This window comes from Carcharodon carcharias, chromosome 32 (assembly GCF_017639515.1).
Source record: "Carcharodon carcharias isolate sCarCar2 chromosome 32, sCarCar2.pri, whole genome shotgun sequence".
NCBI lineage: Eukaryota > Metazoa > Chordata > Chondrichthyes > Lamniformes > Lamnidae > Carcharodon > Carcharodon carcharias.
This window is the reverse complement of record NC_054498.1, coordinates 23950972-23976852: the sequence shown is the minus strand read 5'-3', so window position 1 is coordinate 23976852 and position 25881 is coordinate 23950972. Positions and strand designations below refer to the sequence as shown.

General features: G+C 42.6%; 1 protein-coding gene across 4 annotated transcripts in view; it reads right to left on the bottom strand.

The window, feature by feature from the left end:
- LOC121271993 (casein kinase I-like) overlaps positions 1-25881 on the bottom strand; it is a 212200-nt gene that overhangs the window by 116307 nt on the left and 70012 nt on the right. For all 4 annotated transcript variants that reach the window (XM_041178281.1, XM_041178280.1, XM_041178283.1 and 1 more), the window contains 2 exons: positions 14937-14977; positions 7343-7412 (listed from right to left, as the gene is read on the bottom strand). In XM_041178281.1, the coding sequence (XP_041034215.1) occupies positions 7343-7412; positions 14937-14977 (111 nt within the window). The remainder of the gene's footprint in view (positions 1-7342; positions 7413-14936; positions 14978-25881) is intronic.

The window sequence follows — 25881 nt, the reverse complement described above, 5'->3', positions numbered from 1 at the left end:
ATTTGGATCAAATATATGGATTGCCATGGCAGCTCCATTCATACTAGCAGTTGCTGCCAGCACAAAAGCAGGGTAGTTAACAAGATAACAACAAATTTGCATTTAAAAAGCACCCTTGATGTAATAAAATATCCTAGGCGTTTCACAGGAGCACAACCAGCCATAATTTGACAATGAGACACACAAGCCAACATTAAGGACAGGTGACAAAAAGATAGGTTTAAAAAGCATCATAAAGGGGGCGAGGGGAGAAGAAATGCGGAGTGCTTTGGGGAGACAACTCCAGAGCTTCGTACCTAGACAGCTGAAGGCATGCCCTCCAGTGGTGGAGTGATAAAAACTTGAGATGGACAAGAGGCAAAAATTGGAGGAGCACAGAGATTTCTAGGGGGGGTGGTGTTATAGGAGGTTATAGGGATATGAAGCAATGAGGCCATGGAGAGATTTAAAAACAGAGATGGGAATTTTAAAATTAAGGTGTTGCAGGACAGGGGGCAAATGTAGGTCTGCACGTACAGGGGTCATGGTGAACTGAACCTGGTGTGAGGTAGGATATGTGCAGCACTCAGTGTCAGTGGAAGAAAGGACTTTATAATATTTCTAAGAGTACACTTCAATTCAACCCACGACTGGGCCATTCGACACCTCACACACATATCCATGTCCAAAACCTATCGTCCTCAGTGCCTTTCTGGAAGAGAACATCCATTCAGTTCCAATTTGTGCCAAGCTTTGAGCATTTTTTGTTGTACACTGTGGCTCCAGAAAATGAGTTGGACCCATCCATTTTGCATAGGAACATTACAGCTGTGTAGACATTAATTTTATTACCATAGGCTGGATTTGGACTCTGGTCCTAAAAAGTGAAAGACAGATTGCCAACTCACCATATTAATAGGTATCTTTTCTTTTCGTCACTATACACACAAACACACACAAAGAACTTCAAAAGCACATATCTTTCAAACCACATTTCAAAAAAGCATAGAACAAGGTTCTTAATTTCCAATTTACTTGATCAGTAATGTCAGTCTTAGCTCAACGATAGCACTAGTCAGTTGTGACTACCTTGGCTCATGGTAGCACTTGTCATTGTATTTGGTTCATGATAGGACACGTCAGTAGCGCCAGCCTTGGCTCAGTAGCAGCACTATTATCACAGACAAAAGGCTGTGGGTCGAAGCACTACCCCAGCACTTGAACATATAACCTAGGCTGTTACTCCACAGCAGTGTTAAGTGACTGCAGCACTGTCGTGGGTGCCATCTTTTGGGTGAGACATTAAACCAAGGCTGGTCAGGTGGACACAAAAGATCAAAAGGGAGCAGGGAAGTCCTCCAAGTCTTCTAGCCAATATTTAACTCTCAGCCAACACCCTCAAACAAATTAGTCAGTCATTCATCTCATTGCTGTTCGTTACATTCTGCACAAACTGGCTGTCATGTTTGTCTTCAAAACAACTGTATCTTTGGCCCTTCATGACTTACATAGAGACACTGGAAAAGGAATTTTTCTACAGTTATACCTTAATACAGTCTGCGATCATAGCGAATGCAAATTTGCACAGAATTATTGGTTTGCTAAGGTTATTTATGGCTACTATTTTAGGGAATTTCAACAAATCCAAAATCAAATTCATGAAACACTATCCTTAGAAGTCTTATTTACATGTTCAATGTATCTGCACACCTGGAACGCAATGTTGTCTGCAATATCTCAAGTCTTGGGGCAACTATGAGTACCAGCTTACACCAAAACCAAAGATCACAAACGATATTTTGAGTCCGTACAATTTCATCCGAATTACATCCCCTCTTGTGAATTCAGGTAACCAAAGATTCACCTGTCTGTTAACAACGCCACAGGGTGTGGCTGTGCACTCCCCAGTTTTTATCACTCCACCACTGGAGGCCATGCCTTCATGAAATCTAAAGAACTCCTTCACGTCCCTATAACCTTGTACAACCCTCCGAAATCTCTGCACTCCTCCAATTCTGGCCTCAGACAAGACTGAGCAAACTGTTTACAAAAGAGAAAACTGAGTGATGCCCTAACCTCAAAATTATGAAGGGGTTCAACAAGGCAGACACAGGGAAGGTGTTCCCACTTGTAGGAAAGGCCATAAATAGAAGATGGCTACAATACTAATAAATCCAAACAAAGAGACCAGTTGGCCCGAATGGCCTTTTGCCAGGTTGTAAAATTCTATGCAAGCAGCCACAAATAGAATTCCTCTGTATGCTCATTTAAAGGTTGACCAAATTTTCAGAGAAACATTTAAGGGTCGGCTTTGACACAAATAATATTTGAGGGCCTGGCACGCGTGCTTGTTGGGACCCACACAGCACAACACAAAGACCATAACAAAATATTGAGAAAAATGCAAAAGCAAAATGTCTCTCAATCAACTAAAAGGTTATAGGGCTTACTTTCAACCGGTGGCATTCGTTAATTTCCTTGTCCATTGTATAAGACCCCACCATCAATTTCCACCTTTTAAAATAACTGCATTTTTTCCCCTCCCTCCATCAGACGCTGAATTGCACTGCAACAATTTTCATGATTTTAGCATCCTAAAACATCCTAAACGGCTCCAACATATATTTTAGTTCTGAAATTTTTTGGCTTTGATTCCCCCGAAAAACTAAGATCCATTTTTTTTACATGAGGTTTGTGAAAAATTACAACCTTGGCTTAAATCGTGGCTTAAAAATGAATGAATAATAAAAAAAAATTAAAAGTCTGCAGAAAGTGTAATCAGCTAGAGGGATTCTGGAGCGGGATTATTGATCTGGAAGCTGAACTACAGACACTGCACTACATAAGGGAGGGTGAGAAATACCTGGGCAGAAGATGGTCATGCCTCTTTGAATAGGGTCGTCTGTTTTCGTTAGCAGTGAGGGACAGGAGGATGTGACCATCAGTGAGGCAAGGCAATGGGATTGAGCAGACAGTAGCGGAGGAGCCTCAGGCTTTGCAATTGTCAAATAGGTTTGAAGTGCTCACAACCCGTGTGGACGAAAGCAAGGTGGATGAGTAGGCTGGCCATGGCACACAAAGCTGTTCAAGTGGGAGTGATGAACAGGAATGTACTGCTAGTAGGGGACAGTATAGTGAGGGGGATTGGCACCGTTCTCTGCAGCATGAGCAAGTGTCCAGAAGGCTGTGCTGCCTGCCCGGTGCCAGGATTCAGGGCTGGAGAGGAACTTGCAGTGGGAGGGGGAGGATCCAGTCATCAGGGTCCATGTAGTTACCAACAATATAGGTAGGACCAGGAAAGAGATTCTACATAGTCAGTATGAGAAACCAGGTACCAAATTAAGCTGAACATCAAAGGTAATAATCTCTGGATTATTACTTGAGCCACACATGCAAATTGCCATAGGGCAATATGATTACAGAGATGAATGTGTGGCTCAAAGATTAGTGTGGGAGAAGTGGGTTCCAGTTCATGGGGAAAGCAGGGGCTGTACAGTTGGGAAGGCCTACACCTGAACCATGCTGGGAGTGTTCTTGCAAATCACATAACTGGGGAGGTAGAAAGGGTTTTGAACTAAATTGTGGGAGCAAGGGATCAAATGTGGAAAGATATGGTAAATTAAAGAGTAGAGACAAGAGAGAAAGATATTAATTTGGGAAATGATAAACAAGCCATGACAGGAAGGGACAAAGAGTACAAGTCAAAAAGTAAACCAACAGATAAGGCTAGAGGTTACAAAAATAACAATGGACTAAACTTAAGTTTCTGAATCTGAATGCATGTAGCATTCAAAACAAAACAGGTGAACTAATAGTGCAAATAGAGATAAGTAAGTACAATCTAATAGCCATTACAGAGACATGGCTATAGGATAGGATAGATTGGGACCCAAACATTGAAAGTTATGAGACTTTTAGGAAGGATAGGAAGTTAGGGAAAGGTGGAGGGGTGACTCTGTTAATTAAAGATGACATTAACAGAACAGAGAGGGATAGCCTAAGTGCAAGAAACCAGCATATAGAAACGGTTTGGGTACAGGTAAGGAATGATAAAGGCAAGGAGTTGCATGTAGGGGTGGTGTACAGGTCTCCTAACAGTAATCACACTGTTAGAACAGGTATCAAGAAGAAATAGTGGGAGCTTGTCAGAAAGGTATGGCGATTATCATGGGAGATTTTAATCTATATATAGACTGAAACAACTAGATGACAAAGGTAGCATAGATGATGAATTCATAGAATGTTTTAGGGATAATTTCTTAGGTCAGCACATTCTGGAGCCAACGAGGGAGCAGGCTACACTGGACCTGGTATTGTGCAATGCAATAGGGTTAATTACTGACCTCATAGTGAAGACACCCCTCAGTAGCAGTGATCATAATGTGATTGAATTTTACATTCAGTTTGAAGGAGAGAAGACTGGGTCTAACGCTAGTATCTTAAACTTAAAATAAGAGCAATTATGAGGGCATGAAAGCAGATCTAGCGAAAGTGAACTGGCAATTTAAGGAATAGGTCAATAGAGATCCAGTGGCAGACATTGAAGTTGATATTTCAAAATACACAGAATGGATACAGCAAGAAAGCAAAATTCCAAGGGGAGGGCCCACCATCTGTGGTTAACTAAAAAAGTTAAAGATAGTATCAAACTTAAAATCAAAGCATAATTGTGCTAAGATGGGTGGCAGAACAAAGGATTGGACAGAATATTTAAAATAGCGAAGGATGACTAAAAGATTAATAAGGAGGGAAAATTAGAGTATGAGTATGAGAGAAAGCTAGCTAGATATGTGACACAGACAGTATGAGTTCTATAGATAATTAAAAAAGAAAAGAGTTAACAACGTGAGCATTGGTCCTATAGAAAGTTAAGTCTGGGGAATTAATGGAAAATAAGGAATGGCAGATGTATTGAATAGGTATTTTGTATTGGTCATCACTATAGAAGATACCAGTAACATTCCAGAAATAGCTATAAATCAAGAATTGAAAGGGAGAGAGGAACTCAAGAAAATTACAATCACCAAGGAAGTGGCACCTAGCAAACTGTTAGAACTGCAGGTTGATAAGTCCCAGGGTCCTGATGGATTTCGTCCTAGGGTCTTAAAAGAAGTGGCTAGTGAGATAGTTCATGCGTTGGTTTTAATTTTCCAAAATTCACTAGATTTGAGGAAGGTTCCATTAGATTGAAAATAGCTAATATAACCTCTTTATTCAAAAAGGGAGAGAGAAACAAAGCAGGAAACTATAGGCCAGTCAGCTTAACATCTGTCATAGAGAAAATGTTGGAAGTTATTACTAAAGGCGTTATAGCAGGTTACTTAGATAAATTCAAGGTAATCAGGCAGAGTCAACATGGCTTTGTGAAATGGAAATCATGTTTAACCAATTTATTGGAGTTCTTTGAAGTAACAGGTGCTGTGGATAAAGGGGAACTTGGATTTTCAGAAAGCATTTGATAAGGTGCCTCACCAAAGGTTATTGCGGAAAATAAAAGCTCATGGTATAGGGGGATTGGCATGGATAGAAGATTGGCTAGCTAACAGGAAACAGAGTTGGTGTAAATGGCTCATCTTCTGGTTGGCAAGATGTGACGGGTGGTGTGCCACAGGGATCAGTGCTGGGGACTCAACTCTTTACAATTTATAGAAATGATTTTGATGAAGGGACCAATGGTATGGTTGCTAAATTTGCTGATGACACAGAGGTAGATAGCAAAGTAAGTTGCAAAGAGGGCTACAATGGGATATAGATAGATTAGGTGAGTGGGCAAAGATCTGGAAAATGGGGTATAATGTAGGAAAGTGTGAGGTTCTCCATTTTGGCAGGATTAATTAAAAAAGAGGTACTTTATCTAAACGGTGAGAGATTCCAGAGCTCTGAGATGCAGGGGGATCTGGGTGACCTCGTGCATGAATTGCAAAAGGTTAGTGTGCAGGTACAGCAAATAATTAGCAAAGCTAACAGAATGTTATTGGTTGTTGCAAGAGGAATTGAAGAGTGGGAAGTTATGTTTCAGTTATACAGGGCACTGGTGAAACCACATCTGAGTACTGTGTACAGTATTGGTCTCCTTCTTTAAGGAAAGATGTAAGTGCACTGGACGCAGTTCGGAGAAGGTTTACTGGATTAATACCTGGAATGGACAGGTTATTTTATGAGGAAAGGCTGGAAGAGCTAGGCTTGTATCTGCAGGAGTTTAGGAGAGTAAGAGGAGACTTGATTCAACATGTAAGGTCCTGAGAAGACTTGACAAGGTGAATGTGGAAAGGATGTTTCCTTCTGAGGCAGAATCTAGAACTTGGGGTCATTGTTTCAAAATAAGGGGTCGCCATTTGGGACAGAGATGAAGAATTTTTTTTTTCTCTCTGAGGGTTATAAGCCTTTGGAGATCTCTTCCTCAACAAGTAGCTGAGGCAGAGTCCTTGAATGTCTTTAAGGCAGAGGTAGATAGATTCTTGATAAGCAAGGGGGTGAAAGGATATCGGGGTAGGCAGGGATTTGAGGTTAAAATCAGATTCAGCCGTGATCTTATTGAATGGCGGAGCAGGCTTGAGGGGCCAAATGGCCTACACCTGTACCTAATTCGTATGTTGGTATGGGATGACTTTTACTTGAAATCAACTTTACAAAGGTATATACAGTATTGTGTTGCCAGCTTTAGAATTTGCAATTGAAACCTGTTCTACCTCGTAGATTAATTCAATGTCTGGGTATCTTCAGCTCATCTGCTGCCCGAGGACAGCATCATAATTCAAGCAGGAGATGGGAGTCACAGCATTATCCCCATCTGGACAGTGCCTCAGACACTGAACTAACATCAGATTTAGATTTTTGCTGTAAATGTTTCTCTCCTATTCAACCTAAATGGGATGGCTTAATAAGTCAGACAGTAAACAAACCTCTTCACAAAATGTCACTTACCACTCATTAGGCAATTGCTGAATTTTCTTCTGAGGAATTACAAACCTAAAACTTTAACTGGCTCCATGGGCTGCCTTGCTATGAAAATTTTCCAGCAAATTTTTTTTTTTTTAAAGTTTTTTTTATATAAGTTCAAAAGGAATGCTCTTCTAATGTGTTGCAATGCAGCAATAAACATGTAAGCTGATAGCTATCTGCTTATAGTCCTGATTCAAAATTGGCTGCAATGTTAGGAGAGATAAGGCTACCAACAAGCATTTATCTAATGTGCTTCAGAGAGGTTTCAGGAAACAAAAAGTACTTTAAATTTTTTTTTCTAAAATTTATGCAGGCATGATCTGCGCGTTAATTTAGCCAATTTAATTTTTTTCATTTGCATCTATGGCAGAGGTAATGTTTTCCCTCCAACAGTAACCTCGAAGATTCAATCTCACATTACCTGAGCTCCCGAGTTGTTTGTAAAACCTGTATTCTAGATGAAGTTGGGGTGCTCGTGATTTGATGGGTTCCTGAAATTAAACCAGTAAAACAGACATTAAGCAGAGCCACACAAATTCATTTGTATGCTATACAATTGGTCCAGTGACATCTATAGAATAACATGATCTATCTAAATCTTTGAAGATTCATATTATTTGAACATACAGCGACCAACCAATCTCAGCTTAGGTCAGCGAGGGAATCAAAGAACATCTTGTAGAGGAACAATCAAAAAAGTAAGTTGCTACTCATCAATCAACTACTGCATGCGGTAGGACAGACAGCTACTTCTAAATACAATTGTAAGAGTGCCAAGTGCATTTGGCTCAATGGGCACAATCTGTTATATTGCAGACCCAATCACTCAAGAAAAGGTTCCAGCAAGCTTTTCCTAATTCAGTCTGTGGTGCATTAAGCAAAACTCCAGAATGACTGCCCAATTTTACCACAAACTTTGGGTCTAAGCTCAATGTTATTGGTTGCTCATGAGAAATGGATCACAGACCCCTTATGAACAAGAATTACCAATATAAGATCATATGAGAGCATTAACCAGGGGCAACTTAATGAAATCTCTTTTCATGGCTTGTCAGGCAGATCAACTTTGAATATATGAACACTCACCTGGTTACCTCGAGGTCTCCACTTTTTAAAGATTGAGTCAACTCCTTTTCCTTTTAAATAGCATTCCTGAAACCTGGTATCACCCTGCTTGCCCATGCTGCACTGTCCCAAGGGCTATAATATCCTTCCTAGAGTTATTGTACAGAATACAAAGCTCGATATAGCAATATTATTACCTTTGGTTTGTATTCTGTGCCTCTGCTAATACAAACTAGGACCTCATTTCCTTTCCAATATTAAATGACAGCCACACTCAGAGTTCAAGATTTGATGAATGTAATTTTTTTTTTTACATCTCCCATAATGACAGCCACCCCACCCACTGATCGTTTTCCTAACCAGTATGTTGCATGACTATTTCATGATTTTGGTTCTTTCTCCAACACTAATTATTTAACTATATTGAACTGTGTTTGTTGTCAACTTTCCTAGGGTCCTAAAAGGTAGAACTGTTTCCAAATTCATGTCACCTTGTTCCTCAATATACTATGCTTCCAGTTTTATCACTTGCAACTGAACTGAATGGTCTTCAAGTTATTTATTAACAACACAGAATCTGAAGAGGAACTCCCAGTTGTAGTCACCTTTTATTCCTTTTGCCGCTTGAAAACTTCCCATTCATAGCTTCTCTGTTTCCTGTACTTAAAAAATTAATTATCCAACATTTCATCTGGCCTCCACTCCATCACTCTCGCTCGCTGGCGGCCTCCAGTCCATCACTCTCGCTCGCTGGGGCCTCCAGTCCATCACTCTCGCTCGCTGGCGGCCGCCAGTCCATCACTCTCGCTCGCTGGCGGCCGCCAGTCCATCACTCTCGCTCGCTGGCGGCCGCCAGTCCATCACTCTCGCTCGCTGGCGGCCTCCAGTCCATCACTCTGGCTCGCTGGCGGCCGCCAGTCCATCACTCTCGCTCTCTGGCGGCCTCCAGTCCATCACTCTGGCCCGCTGGCGGCCTCCAGTCCTTCACTCTCGCCAGCTGGCGGCCTCCAGCCCTTCACTCTCGCCAGCTGGCGGCCTCCAGTCCATCACTCTCGCTATCTGGCGGCCTCCAGTCCATCACTCTCGCCAGCTGGCGGCCTCCAGTCCATCACTCTCGCCAGCTGGCGGCCTCCAGTCCATCACTCTCGCCAGCTGGCGGCCTCCAGTCCATCACTCTCGCCAGCTGGCGGCCTCCAGTCCATCACTCTCGCCAGCTGGCGGCCTCCAGTCCATCACTCTCGCCAGCTGGCGGCCTCCAGTCCATCACTCTCGCCAGCTGGCGGCCTCCAGTCCATCACTCTCGCCAGCTGGCGGCCTCCAGTCCATCACTCTCGCCAGCTGGCGGCCTCCAGTCCATCACTCTCGCCAGCTGGCGGCCTCCAGTCCATCACTCTCGCCAGCTGGCGGCCTCCAGTCCATCACTCTCGCCAGCTGGCGGCCTCCAGTCCATCACTCTCGCCAGCTGGCGGCCTCCAGTCCATCACTCTCGCCAGCTGGCGGCCTCCAGTCCATCACTCTCGCCAGCTGGCGGTCTCCAGTCCATCACTCTCGCCAGCTGGCGGCCTCCAGTCCATCACTCTCGCTCGCTGGCGGCCTCCAGTCCTTCACTCTCACTCGCTGGCGGCCTCCAGTCCTTCACTCTCGCCAGCTGGCGGCCTCCACTCCATCACTCTCGCTATCTGGCGGCCTCCAGTCCATCACTCTCGCTCGCTGGCAGCCTCCAGTCCATCACTCTCGCCAGCTGGCGGCCTCCAGTCCATCACTCTCGCTCGCTGGCGGCCTCCAGTCCATCACTCTCGCTAGCTGGCCCCCATTCCATCACTCTCGCTAGCTGGCGGCCTCCAGTCCTTCACTCTCGCTAGCTGGCGGCCTCCAGTCCATCACTCTCGCTCGCTGGCCTCCATTCCATCACTCTCACATCTGACCTCCATTCCATCACTCTCTCATTTAAGCATTAACCCACAATTTGAAATTCAGTAAAATTTCTGTTGTCTGGCATGCTCTGGGAACAGATGGTACTACTTAATCAAAATTGCCGGTTAACCAGGAGTTACCATGCACACTCGATGATTTTTGTTTAGAAAGTTGATGTATGCCTACATCCCTATCTGCAGCTCTCTCTCCTCCACCCTTCCCATATAACACAGAGATGAGATAGTCCGGTACACTTTGTGTAAGATACAACCTGATATGGCCATCACTGCTTCAGAGTTCCAGCATTTTCTCCAAATCTATCTCTGACTCTGCAACACTGGCTGGGGCAGTGGTATTGAGCCCAAACTCTGAAGAAAGCGAGACTTAAGGGGATCTTGATCTAGCTTTGGAACTGATGCGTTTTTTTTTATATACTGGCCCTAATGATGTAGGGTCAGATGATGTAGAATCTGTGTGGGTAGAGTTGAGGAACCGCAAAGGTAAAAAAACCATAATGGGAGTTATGTACAGGCCTCCGAACAGTAGTCAAGATGTGGAGCACAAGATACACCAGGAGATAGAAAAGGTGTGTAAGAAAGGCAAGGTTACAGTGATCATGGGGATTTCAATATGCAGGTAGACTGGGAAAATCAGGTTGGTAGTGGATCCCAAGAAAAGGAATTTGTGGAATGTCTACGAGATGGCTTTTTGGAGCAGCTTGTGGTGGAGCCACTAGGGAACAGGCAATTCTAGATTTAGTGATGTGTAGTGAGGCAGATTTGATAAGGGAGCTTAAGGTGAAGGAACCCTTAGGAGGAAGTGACCATAATATGATAGAATTTACCCTGCAATTTGAGAGGAAAAAGCTGGAATCAGATTTAACGGTATTACAATTGAATAAAGGCAACTACAGAGGCATGAGGGAGGAGCTGGCCAGAATTGACTGGGAGATGAGCCTAGCAGGAAAGACAGTGGAACAGCAATGGCAGGAGATTCTGGGAGGAATTTGGGAGACACAGCAAAAATTCATCCCTAGGAAGAAGAAGCATACTAAAGGGAGGACGAGGCAACCATGGCTGACAAGGGAAGTCAGAGACAGCATAAAAGCTAAAGAGAAAGCATACAATGTGGCGAAGAGCAGTGGGAAACCAAGGGATTAGGAAGCCTACAAAGACCAACAGAGGACAACTAAAAAATAAATAAGGAGGGAGAAGATTAAACATGAGGGTAAACTAGCCAGTAATATAAAAGAAGATTGCAAGAGTTTTTTTTAGATATATAAAGGATAAGAGAGAGGCAAAAGTGGACATTGGGCCGCTGGAAAATGCTGGAGAAGTAGTAGTGGGGAACAAAGAAATGGCAGAGGAACTGAATAGGTACTTTGCGTCAGTCTTCACGGTGGAAGACACGAGTGACATCCCCAAAGTTCAAGAGAGTCGGGGGACAGAGGTGAGTATGGTGGCCATTACCAAGGAGAAGGTGCTAGGAAAATTGAAAGGACTGAAGGTGGATAAATCACCTGGACCAGATGGATTACACCCCAGAGTTCTGAAGGAGATAGCTGAAGAGATAGTGGAGGCGTTAGTGGTGATCTTTCAGGAATCACTGGAGTCAGGGAGGGTCTCAGAGGACTGGAAAATCACTAATGTAACCCCCCCTGTTTAAGAAGGGAGTGAGGCAAAAGATGGGAAATTACAGGTCGATTAGCCTGACCTCAGTCGTTGGTAAGATTTTAGAGTCCATTATTAAGGATGAGATTTCAGAATACTTGGAAGTACATGGTAAAAAAGGCAAAGTCAGCATGGTTTCATCATGGGGAGGTCTTGCCTGACAAATCTGTTAGAATTCTTTGAGGAGGTAACGAGTAGGTTAGACAAAGGAGAGCCAATGGATGTTATCTACTTGAACTTCCAGAAGGCCTTTGACAAGGTGCCGCACAGGAGGCTGCTCAGTAAGATAAGAGCCCATGGTGTTAGAGACAAGGTATTAGCATGGATAGAAGATTGGCTGTCTGGCAGGAGGCAGAGAGTGGGGATAAGGGGGTCCTTCTCAGGATGGCGGCCAGTGACTAGTGGAGTTCCGCAGGGGTCAGTGTTGGGACCACAACTTTTCACTTTATACTTTAATGATCTAGATGAAGGAACTGAGGGCATCCTGGCTAAGTTTGCAGATGATACAAAGATAGGTGGAGGGACAGGTAGTATTGAGGAGGCGGGGAGGATGCAGAAGGATTTGGACTGTTAGGAGAATGGGCAAAGAAGTGGCAGATGGAACGTGGGGTAGTGTGAGGTCATGCACTTTGGTAGGAAGAATAGAGGCATTGACTATTTTCTAAATGGGGAGAGAATTCAGACATCTGGAGTGCAAAGGGACTTGGGAGTCCTAGTCCAGGATGCTCTTAAGATTAACTTGCAGGTTGAGTCGGTAGTTAGGAAGGTAAATGCAATGTTGGCATTTATTTCGAGGGGACTAGAATATAAAAGCAGGGATGTGATGCTGAGGCTTTATAAGGCTCTGGTCAGACCACATTTAGAATATTGTGAGCAATTTTGGGCCCTGTTTCTCAGGAAGGATGTGCTGGCCCTAGAGAGGGTCCAGAGGAGGTTCACGAGAATGATCCCAGGAATGAAAGGCTTAACATATGAGGAACATTTGAGGACTCTGGATCTATACTCGATGGAGTTTAGAAGGATGAGGGGGGGATCTGATTGAAACTTACAGAATACTGAAAGGCCTGGATAGAGTGGACGTGGGGAAGATGTTTCCATTAGTAGGAGAGACTAGGACCCGAGGGCACAGCCTCAGAGTAAGGGGAAGACCTTTTAGAACAGAGATGAGGAGAAACTTCTTTAGCTAGAGAGAGGTGAATCTATGGAATTCATTGCCACAGAAGGCTGTGGAGACCAGGTCATTGAGTGTATTTAAGACGGAGATAGATAGGTTCTTGATTGGTAAGGGGATCAAAGGTTACGGGGAGAAGGCGGGAGAATGGGGTTGAGAAACTTATCAGCCATGATCGAATGGCGGAGCCGACTTGATGGGCCGAATGGCCTAATTTCTGCTCCTATGTCTTATAGAGACTTCAGCAGAAGATGTTAAAGAGAGATGGGTCGAGGCAGGCCGATGGTGCAAATTCCAATTAGTAGGGAATTCCAGTTGGCTAGTAGGGAATTCCAGTTGGCTAGTAGGGAATTCCAGTTGGCTAGTAGGGAATTCCAGTTGGCTAGTGGAGAATTCCAGTTGGCCAGTGGAGAATTCCAGTGGTACAGTGCAAGGTAATAGAAATTTCACTGTGGTTCCGAAAGATGAAATTTTATAAATTAACTATCACATTTTGTTAGTTTAGCAGGCTAGAAAATATCTAAAAAAGTCTTCAAGTTTGTTAAACAAACTGTGTAGAATTTCAAACAGCTGTATGTGATTGACTTGTATGAAGAATTTAACATGGGTGCAATAGGCTGATTAACACCCATTTTATGTCTGAACATATGCCTCTGCAATTGGCGAGATTGAAGTGTAACTTGACACCAGCAGAATGTGCACAATTTCTGGTGTAACTCCTGGGCTGCACCTTCACAGGAAATGTGTATCACTCAGAATTACGCAGAGTCACAAGGGCATAGGCTCAAACTGCTGCTGCAAGACTTGAGCAGCAATGTGAACAAATGCTTCAGTGCAATACTAATGGTGCCCTGCTTCGTTGAAGAGTGTTTTTTATGTCACAGAAGATATTAAACTGAGACCCCACCTGTCTTTTTAGATGGATGTAGAAGATTTATGTCACTTTTCACACTGAGCAGGGAGTTAACTTGCCATTTATCTCATTTGCAGTTTCTGGGACCTTGCTATGCAAAAAAAAAATCACGCTGCTACATTTGCTTATATAACAAGTGACGACACTTCAAAAAGTGATACATTGGCTGTCAAGCATTTCAAAACACCACGAATGTGAAATGTGCTAAGTGTTTTCTCCCTGTATGAGGAAGTTCTCTCTGAACTGTATGTTCACCCATCTCCAGCTCAGCTTCAAGTCAATCATTTTAGAGCTCATTAATATTAAGCACCTAAGATACAGTTTACTTAATGCCTTTCAGATTTTTAAATATCTTAGTAAGGGCATCTCTAAGCTACCTTTCCTAAAGTAAATATCTCTAATACTCAGTTTCCCTCAGGGCAGAGGGTGCACACTCCTATTTATTAATGTAGCTGTCTATCCCATCCAAGAACAAGATATGCCCCTATGTATATCATCTTAATTTACATCATTGAACAGGAAAGCAGATTATCCTCAAGAACAAATTAGGAAAAGCACAAAGGTCTTCTCTTCAATATGACAACTTTAAAAACGTTTTGGGAGCTTCCTATGCTCAAGCAGTTCATTTCCATGATGGTACCATATGCAACATTCTTAGCTGTATCGCTAGCTATCCCTAACAAATGACAGTTGTGCATTGATGTTCTGCTAGAATAAAAAAAATTCTTTAGTGCTTTAGCATCCTCTTGGACCATCAGACTCTTGGCAAGAACTATACCAGTCAGGGTAACAATGGTGAGGAGGGAGGAGGTAAAAACTGGAACTCATTAAATACACGATGCATACAGTGCTCCTTTGCAGTCAGATCTTGCACACAAATAGAGAAAAACAAATGCAGTTTAATGAGTCCTGTCACCAGGCTGCTGGTTTCATTATGGATGCGTTCAGCTATCAAAGCAAAACGTTGCAGACTGTCACAAAAACAAGGCCAACACAAACAGCAGGTAAGCTAAACTACACAGATTTTAACCTTTGAGTACTGTTGGCAAACATCTTTAGGGCATTTCATTGCACAGAGCACACTTTAAAACGCACAAGATTGCTTTTTGACAGAATACATTAGTGAGATCACAAAACAAAAACCCCATGAGGGCTTATGCTAATTTGAATTAATTTGTCCAACAGCAACACACAAATTAATTCAAATCCACAGACTATCAACACCTGCCTGCCACAGTAAAATGCATCCCAAAACGTTCATTAGAAAATGAAATGTACTTACCAGTTTGATTGCTACGTACTCATTCGTGTAGAGATTTTTACCTGAAAGAAAGTGAAACAAAACATTTAGACATACTGCCAACCACATACTTCTCTGCATACAAATGAACCATACAAAGAGGCATATCACAGGCAACTACCATATCAGGGCTAAAAGAGGAAATCATACCTAAAAATACAGAATGTAAAAACACTGCATAACTTCAGGATAAGAAAGGCTTTCATCAAGAATGCATACATATTAACTTGAGTCAGCTGGAGTCACAGCTCATTGGTTTGAGTCCCAAATCAGGACTTGATCATCTAACTTACACTCCAGTGTGGTACTGAGGAAATGCTGCACTGTCAAGATGTTAAATGGAGCCACCCATACAACTCACTTCCTCTGGGTCTGGCTGTTTACCTCAGGTAGACTTTGAAAATCCCATGGCATTATCAATGAAAGAGGGAGTTCTTGGGGCAGCCTCAATCAATGCTACCAAACACAGATACACTCATCATACAACTCACTGTTCTGTGCAAAAATAGTTGCCTTATTTCCATACACAAGGCATTACACTGCAAGCTGGACATATGTGACTGCTTTGCCATGTTTTAGCAACACAACACAAAATGACTGGGTGATGTGGGAAAAGTGTCCTTTTGTCTCTCGGATCGCATCAGGAATCTGGCCAGGTGTTCACGCCCTGATTTAGGGCTCAAACCCATGAGCTGTGACTCTGTGCTGGCCAACTGGCTCCTGGCATTTACAAAACTCCAAGATTAACTGAGTCTGAGTTGTCTCAACCCAGTTTCTATTGGATGTAAATTGACAACTCAGAATAGTTGATAATTGAGAACCGAATTGTTCCTTCAGTTTATCTCAGACGCAGAGTGTTTGGGGGGGAGGCAGTGTCACATCAGTGACATATCTGGGTCTCTTCTAAGCTTGAGTGAGGTACAATGTTAAAGCAATGCAGAAGCAGCTCTATTCTGTGTCTAACCTGTATGCGCTCAATGTGATAGGAGCATATGTCTAACTTAAAGCAGCAGACTACCAGAAACTTTATACCCACCACATGCACCATGTGCAAAAAAAAACTGACGGTCTTTATCACACAGGGAAGCGATTCCATAAAATAGTTTTAGAAATTGCACTTCAGAACACATATGGTTTGCTTTTATTACAAACAGCATGCAGTTATGTGGTTCACTGATGGAACACATTAGTGCACTAAAAACTGTAAAATGCAAATTAGCCCCCATAATTCACAAACGACAAGTTCATAATCTAAGACTCAGCAATCACTAGTCGTTCTTTCTTCCTTTGTTCCTGGGGCATGGGCATCAATGGCAAGGCCAGTATTTATTGCCCATTCCTAACTGCCTTTGAGAAGTTGGAGGTAGAGCTCCCTGTTCCTCTGGTGTAGGTGCTGCTTGGGGCGGCGGGCAGGAGAGTTCCCCAGAATTTTGACCCAGTGACAGTGAAGGAGTGGTGAAATAGTTCCAAGTCAAGATGGTATACGGCTTGATGGGGCACTTGCAGGTGGTGTTTCCATGCATCCACTACCCTGTTCTAAGTCACAGGTGAAGTGGGGTAACTGATTAGGACGGACATGTATTAATAGCTTTAGAATAGACAAATGTAGTTATGAGAGCTCTTTCTGAGCATAAAAGAAATATAGCCAACACCTAGACATGATGGCTATGGTACTGTGGGAACCCAACTGTCAATCACAAGTCATAAAACTTTTAATGACTTTCACAGAATGGGTAAACAAATGTTAGAGTGATAAGAGCACAAACGGGGAGGCGTTAGAACAGAGGCATTTCTCAGCCTCCCAGTGAGATAACAGAGATATCTGCAGCCCGAATAATTCTGCTCATTAGGTATATAATTAGAGTTTGTACTAGGCAGTATAGTATGCTAACTAAAAGATATAAATACATTATGCAACCTTTGTATCACTATGCACTTTGTATCAGGGAGACACACCCATAGAACCAGGCTGTGCCCTCCCATACACTTATACAACCATATACAAGTACCCACTAGTAAATAAAAGTCCTAGATTACTCACAGCTTACAGACTCGAGTAGTTTCTTTTATTACGACACAGGTTTGGAAGGTGCTGTTGAAGGAGCCATGACAAATTACTGTCATGCATCTGGTAGATAGCACCCCACTATGGGATTGTCTTTATTTATTACTCGATCATGGGACGGGGGCGACGCTGGCTAGGCCAGCATTTATTGCCCATCCCTAATTGCCTTTGAGAACTGAGGGGCTTGTTAGGCAATTTTGGAGGGCATTTAAAAGTCAGCCACATTGCTTTGGCGTCACATTAGGTAAGGACATTAGTGAACCAGGTGGGTTTTTACAATCAACAATAGTTTCATTCCAGGTTTTTATGGAGTTAAAATTTCACCATCTGCCATGGCGGGATTTGAATCCAAGATCCCCAAAGCATTACCCTAGTCCCTACCCTAGACTACTAGCCCAGTAAGAATACCACTACACCACTGCTTCTGCTATCTGGCATGCATGTAGTCTTGTGCTGTAGCTGTGGTCCATCACCACCTGCCACAGGTCCACTCTGGCAAATATGGCCTTCTGGACTCAATCAGCTCAGTCAGGTGCTGTCAAGCCACTCTTGGTGATGGGCATTGAAGCCCCTAGCCCTGAGTATATTCCTTTGTCATTACCATCAATGCTTCTTCCAAGCCGTGCTCAACATGGAGGAGTACTGATTCATCTTCTGAGGGAGGGTAGTATGTGGTAATCAGCAGGAGGTTTCCTTACCCATGTTTGACCTGATGCCATGGGACTTCATGGGGTCCACAGTCAAGGTTGAGGACTACGAGGACCACTCTCTACTGCTTATTTAGCACTGCACCACCATCTCGGGGGTCTGCCCAAACCACAGGTGGTGAATAAGGTGCCTGGGACATTGGCTGCATGGTATGACTGGGCAAATATGACTCTTGTCAGGCTGTTGGTTGACTAATCTGTGGGAGAGCCCTCCCAATTTTGGCACAAATCCCAGATGTTAGTCAGGAGACTTTGTTGGGGTGGATTGCCTTTGTTGTTCCTGGTGGCCAATTCCGGGTGGTCCATCTGGTTTTTATTTTTATTTGACTTTTCTGTAGCAATTTTAATGGCTTGCTTAGTCATTTCAGAGGGCAGTTAAAAGTCAACCACATTGCTGTGGGTCTGAAGTCATACATGTAGGCCAGAACAGCTAAGGAAGGCAGGTTTCCTTCCCTGAAGGACATTAGTGAACCAGATGGGTTATGATAATCCAGGAATTTCGTGACCATTACTGAAACTAGCTTTTTATTCCAGATTTATGGATTCAGTTTAAATTTCCCCAACTGCTGTGGTAGGATTTGATCTCCAGAGCATTAGCCCAGGTCCCTGGATTACCAGCCCAATAACATTACCACTATTATACTGCATCCACATATTGTGCAGTACTCAAAACAGGGAAAAGAAAATGAGAAATTAAGGCCAAAGCCAGGAATGGAGGATTGCAACAAAAGGCGCACAGTGCATCAAAGAATCTTTCATGGAGGTATTTTTAGACCAAACTGATTAATCATTGGAATATTTATACATAAATATTTCCTTGAACCTTATTTTCAGTGTCAGCTGTGGCTTGTCTCAGAGTCAGAAGGTTCAATTCCCCCTCCAGTACTTGAGCTCAAATGGCAAGCCTGATGCTCCAGTGCAGCACTGAGGTGTTGTTGCACGGCCGAAGGTGCTGTCTCTTGGATAACATAATAAACCGAGACAAAAACAGAATTACCTGGAAAAACTCAGCAGGTCTGGCAGCATCGGCGGAGAAGAAAAGAGTTTACGTTTCGAGTCCTCATGACCCTTCGACAGAACTTTTGACATCTTTTGATGATCTGCTTCTATCACTGCTTGTTTGTCCCTACAACCACACCAACCCCCTCCACCTCTCTGTCTCTCTATCTCTCCGCCCCCCACACACACACCTTAAACCAGCTTATATTTCAGCTCTTTCCTGGACTCGAACTCAAGTTCTGTCGAAGGGTCATGAGGACTCGAAACGTCAACTCTTTTCTTCTCCGCCGATGCTGCCAGACCTGCTGAGTTTTTTCAGGTAATTCTGTTTTTGTTTTGGATTTCCAGCATCCGCAGTTTTTTTGTTTTTATAAGAAACCAAGACCTCATCTGCCTCCTCAGGTGGGTGTAAAAGGTCCTATGGCATTATTTCCTTTTCACTCAATAAAATCAGGTATATTTAAATATCTACCAACCTTCAGTCATAAAAGGAACTAAAGTGCTTGGTCAAAGTACAATGCATATACCATACAAATATGAAATCACAAACCTATTGACAATACAATTGAGCAACTAATGTACTGGTTATCACTGGGATATTCAGCGTGTTCTCAATGCCTACATTGGAGCTACACATTTCCTAATTGTAGGGAAAACAATAAAACAAGATACAAATGAGTTTTCACATTTTATTTTGCAGCTACTGTTCATGAAGGCACAGTACCGCAACAGACCAATGTACAAGATCTTCTCATGACCAGCATCTGAAGTGCCTCTAAATTGTTGATCTTAGGAAAAGATGTATAAACATAGGCGTCAGAGTCCATTTGTCATGTAAGATTCAACAAAGCCTGATCAGTCCTGCATCTTCAGCAGTTATTCACCTGGACCTCTGCCTCATCTTTCGTCTTTTACCCTTCAGCCTGCGCATATACTTCTTCCGCCACTTAGCTCTCACGTCAGCAAGGATCTCAAATTTTGAAGAATTGCAGGGGAGCTATCCCTGGTGTCCTGGCCAATAATTATCTCTCAATCAAAATCACAAAAAATTATTTGGTCATTTTCCCTTGCACAAAGCAACAAGTGAGCTGCAACATTTCCTAAATTACAACAGTGACTACATTTCAAAAGCACTTAACAGTCTGTAAAGCACCTGGACGTCGTGAAAGGTGCTATTTCAATGCAAGTCTTTCTTCTTTTACTGTTAAAACAACTTAAAACAAAATCTGCAATATAATGCCATAAAAATGCATTTGATAGCTTAGTGGGTTGGTTGAAGCTTTGATTCTGAAAGGGCAACATTGCTAATATTCTGGAGGGTTTGTAAGGAATAAATTGAAGGAACTATTATAAGCAAAGAGATTCCTCAAGAGCCAATTATGAAACGAATGAAGTCTCAGTGATTGAAGCTTCTCTAAGACAAGGCTTTGGGAGCAGCACAGAATTGCTGCCTGCAATTCTTTTCAGATGTAGAGGTTTGTTACGTATGCATAGTGATTTTCAGCAATCATATTTAGATGGCATGTGAAAGCGTAGGAGGGGACCAACCCTATCCCTCCACTTTATATCTATATTCAATTATCAGAGTTCAAGAAGAGAAACGTAGAACTGAAGTAATATTAGAAAGCCTATTAAGGTAGGTATGGTGACGGCACTGAAGCATTATTCATTGAGGCACAATAAGTGATTTTGTCACAAGGCAATATAATAGAGAAGCCACGTCATTTAAGTCAATTAAATCAAACAGCTCTTCCATTACTAATATAAAATGACTTGTGTTAGGGAACTGACCAATTGCTTCAAAACAGGCATTGGTATGATTAGATGTACAAGCATTTTGACATAGGCAGAATTCAAGCTAAGTAAGATGTCACAGGTAAATCAAACATATTTCAAGGTAAAACATGGGGGCATAGGCTAAAGTGGAAAAAGTCAGTTTGGAACTATTATATCATTGTACAAGGAATGATCAACTGTCTTCCTGGAAAAGTAGTGAAGATGGAAATGTTACAATCCATTCATGATTCAGGTAGGTGAGTGTTTGGGGATGGGAATGTGTGAAGAGGGCCTTTCCTTTTTGTATGAGTCCAGCTGTGTCAAATGGCCTCCCTCATTTGTGTTAATCTTGTGGACATCCAGGGATAAATATACGATGACCACATAATATTCAAGTTAACAAAACACATGCCAACATTCTCCAATTTTGACTACCTATATGAAAACAGTGCTATTATCAGAGGTAACATTTATCTGTGCACAGCAACAAAAATAATAGAACAAGTCAACAAACAATACAGAAATCCTTTGACACTGGAGCAATTCACTCAGAGTTTGAGTCTGGAACCTGAATTAGAAAGTCTGTGATGTGTAGCAGAAATACATCCTTGCACGACCTACCCAACAAGAGCAGTCATTTTGTAAAAAAAAAGGCAAATGTTCTAACACAATAACCAGAGGCCAGACTTTGAAACCTTAGCAGTGATAGTCTAATCAGTTGTCAAATCACTGGCTTGAGATCATTGCCAAGCAACAAAACATGGGTGGATCTGCAGTGCCCAGTGAGCATCACATTTCCATCACTCTCCCCAACTAGATGAGTGCAGCTCCATCAACATTCAAGAAGCTCAACAGCATCCAGGACAAAGCAGCCTGTTTCACTGGCACCCCATCCACTCCCTCCAATATCCACTCCCTCAACCACCGACACACAGCGGCAGCAGTGTGTAACATCTACAAGATGCATTGCAGCAACTCACCAAGGCCCCTTCGACAGCACGTTCCAAACCAACAACCTCTACTATCTAGAAGGGCAAAGGCAACAGATTCATGGGAACACCACCACGTGCAAGTGCCCCTCCAATCCACACACCTTGGAAATATATCACCATTCCTTCACTATCGCTGGGTCAAAATCCAGGAACTCACTCCCTAACAGCACTGTGGGTACACCTACACCACATGGACTGCAGCAGTTCAAGGCGGCAGCTCACCACCACCTTCTCGAGGACAATTAGGGATGGGCAATAAACAATGCAAGCCCATGGGGATTTGAGGAACTTACCCCAGACACATTGGATGCTGCCATGAATTAACACTAGTGAGGAAAGAAATTTTAGCTGAAACGGTTGAATTCAAATCTAATTCACTTTAGCGTTTTGCATATTATAATCTCTAAAATGATGAATGCTCCCAGCTTTGCCATGGGTACTGTGTATCCTTTGGTGTATTCAGAAGTGGTATAATTCCATGAGATGGCCTGCAGAGTTTTGAAAAACATTGCTTCCTCTGTTTCTCCCTGAATGGAAACACAGATGACGACTGAACTTTATCCCACCCACAGGCCAGAAACGCACCCTAGAGTAGAAGCAGGCAAATGGTTCAAGAAACAAGCATTTTTTTCTGGAGAAAAGGGAGAATTGAAGAATTTAGCAAGAATCAGGAATGGAGATCAGCTATAAAACCACAAAGAATGTACAGCACAGAAACATTCCGAAGTTTCACCCTACCTTTTCCATATACTGAAATTATTCTAGCAAATGAACAATTCTCATAAAATCATACCACAGCAAAACTCAAACAATTGTTTAAAATTTGTTTCTGGCCTGCAGATAATGACATCATTACCTCTATATAGTTCAGGCATCATTCCGAGGGAACGCCAATTCACAAGTTTCAGCAGATACACAATTCCAGACAGAAACAGACATTGTGTGTAACCACAGCAACTCGCCCATCTACAACCACCACACACTGCAGCTATTAGGGTCAACTGCTAGCCAATCTTGAATGTACAGTACCCAATATACATCATGAACACTGTAAAGCACACCATGAAGGCAACGCATGATACTCACTGAACAAACATTTATTATTTTAAAGTTAAAATGGTCCCTTTATCACTCAGTGTGGGCCCCAACACACCTTTCTGGGTTTCATAACTTTCACAAGTGTCATGATTATAACTTAAAGACTTTTATACATCAAAATGTTTCAGATGACAAAAATTAATCAAATTCAGTGGAAGCCCATCACTAGTTTTGGACACACCATCCAGGATGGCGCTTCAGTCCAGGACTGAAGGAACACTGCATTATTCGAGATGCCGTCTTTCAGTTGAGACATTCGAACCAAGGCTCTACCTGCCCAAGATCGGCGTTAAAAATCCCACATCCCTACAAAGAGGAAAACAACTTCCCTGGTATCCCGGCCAACAATGCTCCATGAATCAATTACAAAATCTGTTGATGAGTCATTATTTACTGATTGTGGGATTTTGCCGTGTACATATTGACTTTCAGGAAAACTGCATTCAAATTCATGAATTATGAAACATTGAGACTCAATTATATCCTGAAGTCACTACACAAATGCAGTTTTGAAAGTTAACCTTATGTACACTGTCCTTTTCTCCCTTTCACTGCCAACATACTCTACTCACTAGGACCAACAGCTGGCATCACAATGCCCCCGACCAAGAAATAGTGAAAAGTAGAAAAAGATTTTCATTTATATTTTCATGACCTCAGGGCATCCCACAGCCCTCTTAAAAACAATTAAATATTTTTGACGTGTAGTTACTGTTGAAATGCAGGAAACATGGCAGCCAATTTACACATAGTAAGCTTCTACAAACAACAATATAATAATGATCAGATAATGTTTTTCTAATGCTGACTGAGGGATAAATATTGAAACAGTGCAATGGCATATTTTACATCCACCTGAGGGGGCAGTCGGGGTCGTGGGTTAACATCTCATCCAAAAGACAGCACCTCCAACTGTGCAGCACTCTCTCAGTATTGCACCGGAGTATCAGCCTAGATTGTGTTCAAGCCTCAGGTGTGGGACTTGAACCCACAACTTTCTGACTCAGAGGTGAGAATGCTACCAACTGAGCCACATCTGACATGAATATATCTTGCATTCTATTTATCTGTGCGGTATCAGTTATGCAAAAGCTCCCGCAGTATATTAATTTCTATCCATCCACTGTGCACTATGATCTGAAAATAAAATTAGACCATTTTAGGAAATAAATATTTTTTCTAGTACAAGCAGCAATCACAATAGCTTCCCACCAACACAGCAGGAGGGATCTGTACACGTAGACCAAACTTTGGTGCTTCAGCTCTCGTTACATCACACAAATGGTTGTGTGTCAGGCTAACTCTGCCAAACACTGGATTGAGCACACTCTAAGGATTTTGTAGCATTCGGGGCATGGCACCATTGTGCTATTGCAATTCTGACGTTACCATAGCATCTAATTTCCTGACCCCCAGACACTCGAGGGCAAGTGAGAGGAAAACAAGACATTTTGAAAACAAACATCTCCGGTGTACTTGGCATCAGAAAATGGGAACTAGGCTGCCGTGTAGAAGTAGCAAGCATGATTTTTTTAATATAACGCTGGTTGACAATATGTTGTGCCTTATACAGATTAATCCTTTTGAAGATACTACTGTCAATCATTCACAATGACACTGCACAATGAAGATCCCAGTGAGTGCTAACAAGCAATTAAACACATTATCTTAGTTACAAACATCTAAGTGTTTAAATCAATTCATACATATACTAAAGCACTTCCATCTCGATTAACTTCCAAATCAACAACCTTTACTGATTCATGCAGCAAAGCCTGCAATTTAGTAACAAGAGCCTCACTTTTGAACCTGAGCTATTTTAAACTATAACAAAGACTCAATTGCTATTGTTGTCAGTGGCTTTTGCATTGATTTGATTGCAAGTCAGAAGAAAGCTGCGTTATAACCTAGCAACAAAATGTAGATTTCAAGCTTCTTTTTCCCGGAAAACTAAACAACATACACTGTTGCATCTTAAGCTGGACATAATATTTTACCTGGAAAAAGACTGAATTGAAGTAAACTAGAATCTCACACCAATGGTACGCATGAATTCATTAGCGGAGCAAGGGTTTGGCTTTTTTTCCCTCTTTATTCATTCATGGGATGTGGGTGTCAGTGGCAGGGCCAGCGTTGTTGACCATCCCTAATTGACCTTGAACTGAGTGGCTTGATGGGCCATTTCAGAGGGTAAATTAAGAGTCAACCACATTGCAGTTGGTCTGGAGTCACATGTAGGCCAGACTAGGGAAAGAAATCTGCCATTCTTACCTTAAGGTCACTGGTGAACCAGATGGGTTTTTAAGACAATCCATAATGGTTGTCATGGTCACCATTACTTTATATCCCAGATTTATTAACTGAATTCAAATTCCATCATTTGCCATGGTGGGATTTGAACCAGTGAGCCCAGCACATTAGCCTGGGCCTCTGAATTACCAATCCACTGACCTTACTACTACGTTACCATCTTCTCCTGGCTGGGGGTTTGTTGGGAGTGCAGCAGAGGAAGCTCTAACTCAAGATTTAGCAGGATGGCTGAGAATGAAGGAATGCTATCTTATGAAGCCTGAATGGAGAGCCAGGATTGGAATAATTGTCTGAACTTGGAGAGCTAAAACAGGTGAAAGAGATTCCTGGGAGCAAAATGGAGAGAGTCCTCCAAAGTTGCATCGATCAGTCTCAACATAATTGTGCATGGTGGTGTCAGGAGCCCAGAACCATCCTTAGCCTCATCGCTGCATCATGGTCACTACATATACACAGAATAAAAGACTCTCCTCTCTGCTGGAGTCCAGAATGCAGAACAAGAGAGCACAATCTTAAATGTTAGATTTAGGTCATTCAGGCATGATATCAGGCAACACCTTTTCACACAACAGTATCAAGGGATATGGATCCTAGGCAGGTTCTGGTCAGCCTTGATTAAACTGAATGGTGGCAAGGAGCGGAGAGGCCGAACAACTTACTCCTATTTTCATCTTTCTTTCAACATGATGTTTGGTTTAATGGATAGTTTCTTATGGCAACCCACAAGAAATTTAGAGAATATCTGGTGTTCATTCACACGGGCAGGATGCAGAGTACATTGTCAGGCCTATGCTTGGCAAGAACCTTGCAAGAAAAGTCTCTCCTTTGACAGCAACACACACCACCTAAAGCCTAAATTGTCCCCAGGTGATAAAAATACTGTCTGACAGAGAGCAAAAGTGAGAGCAATAGCTCTAATATTGAGGTTGGAAGGTGAGTGGTCTAGTGGCTAAGCAGAGGGTGGCACTAGGCATTAGTAA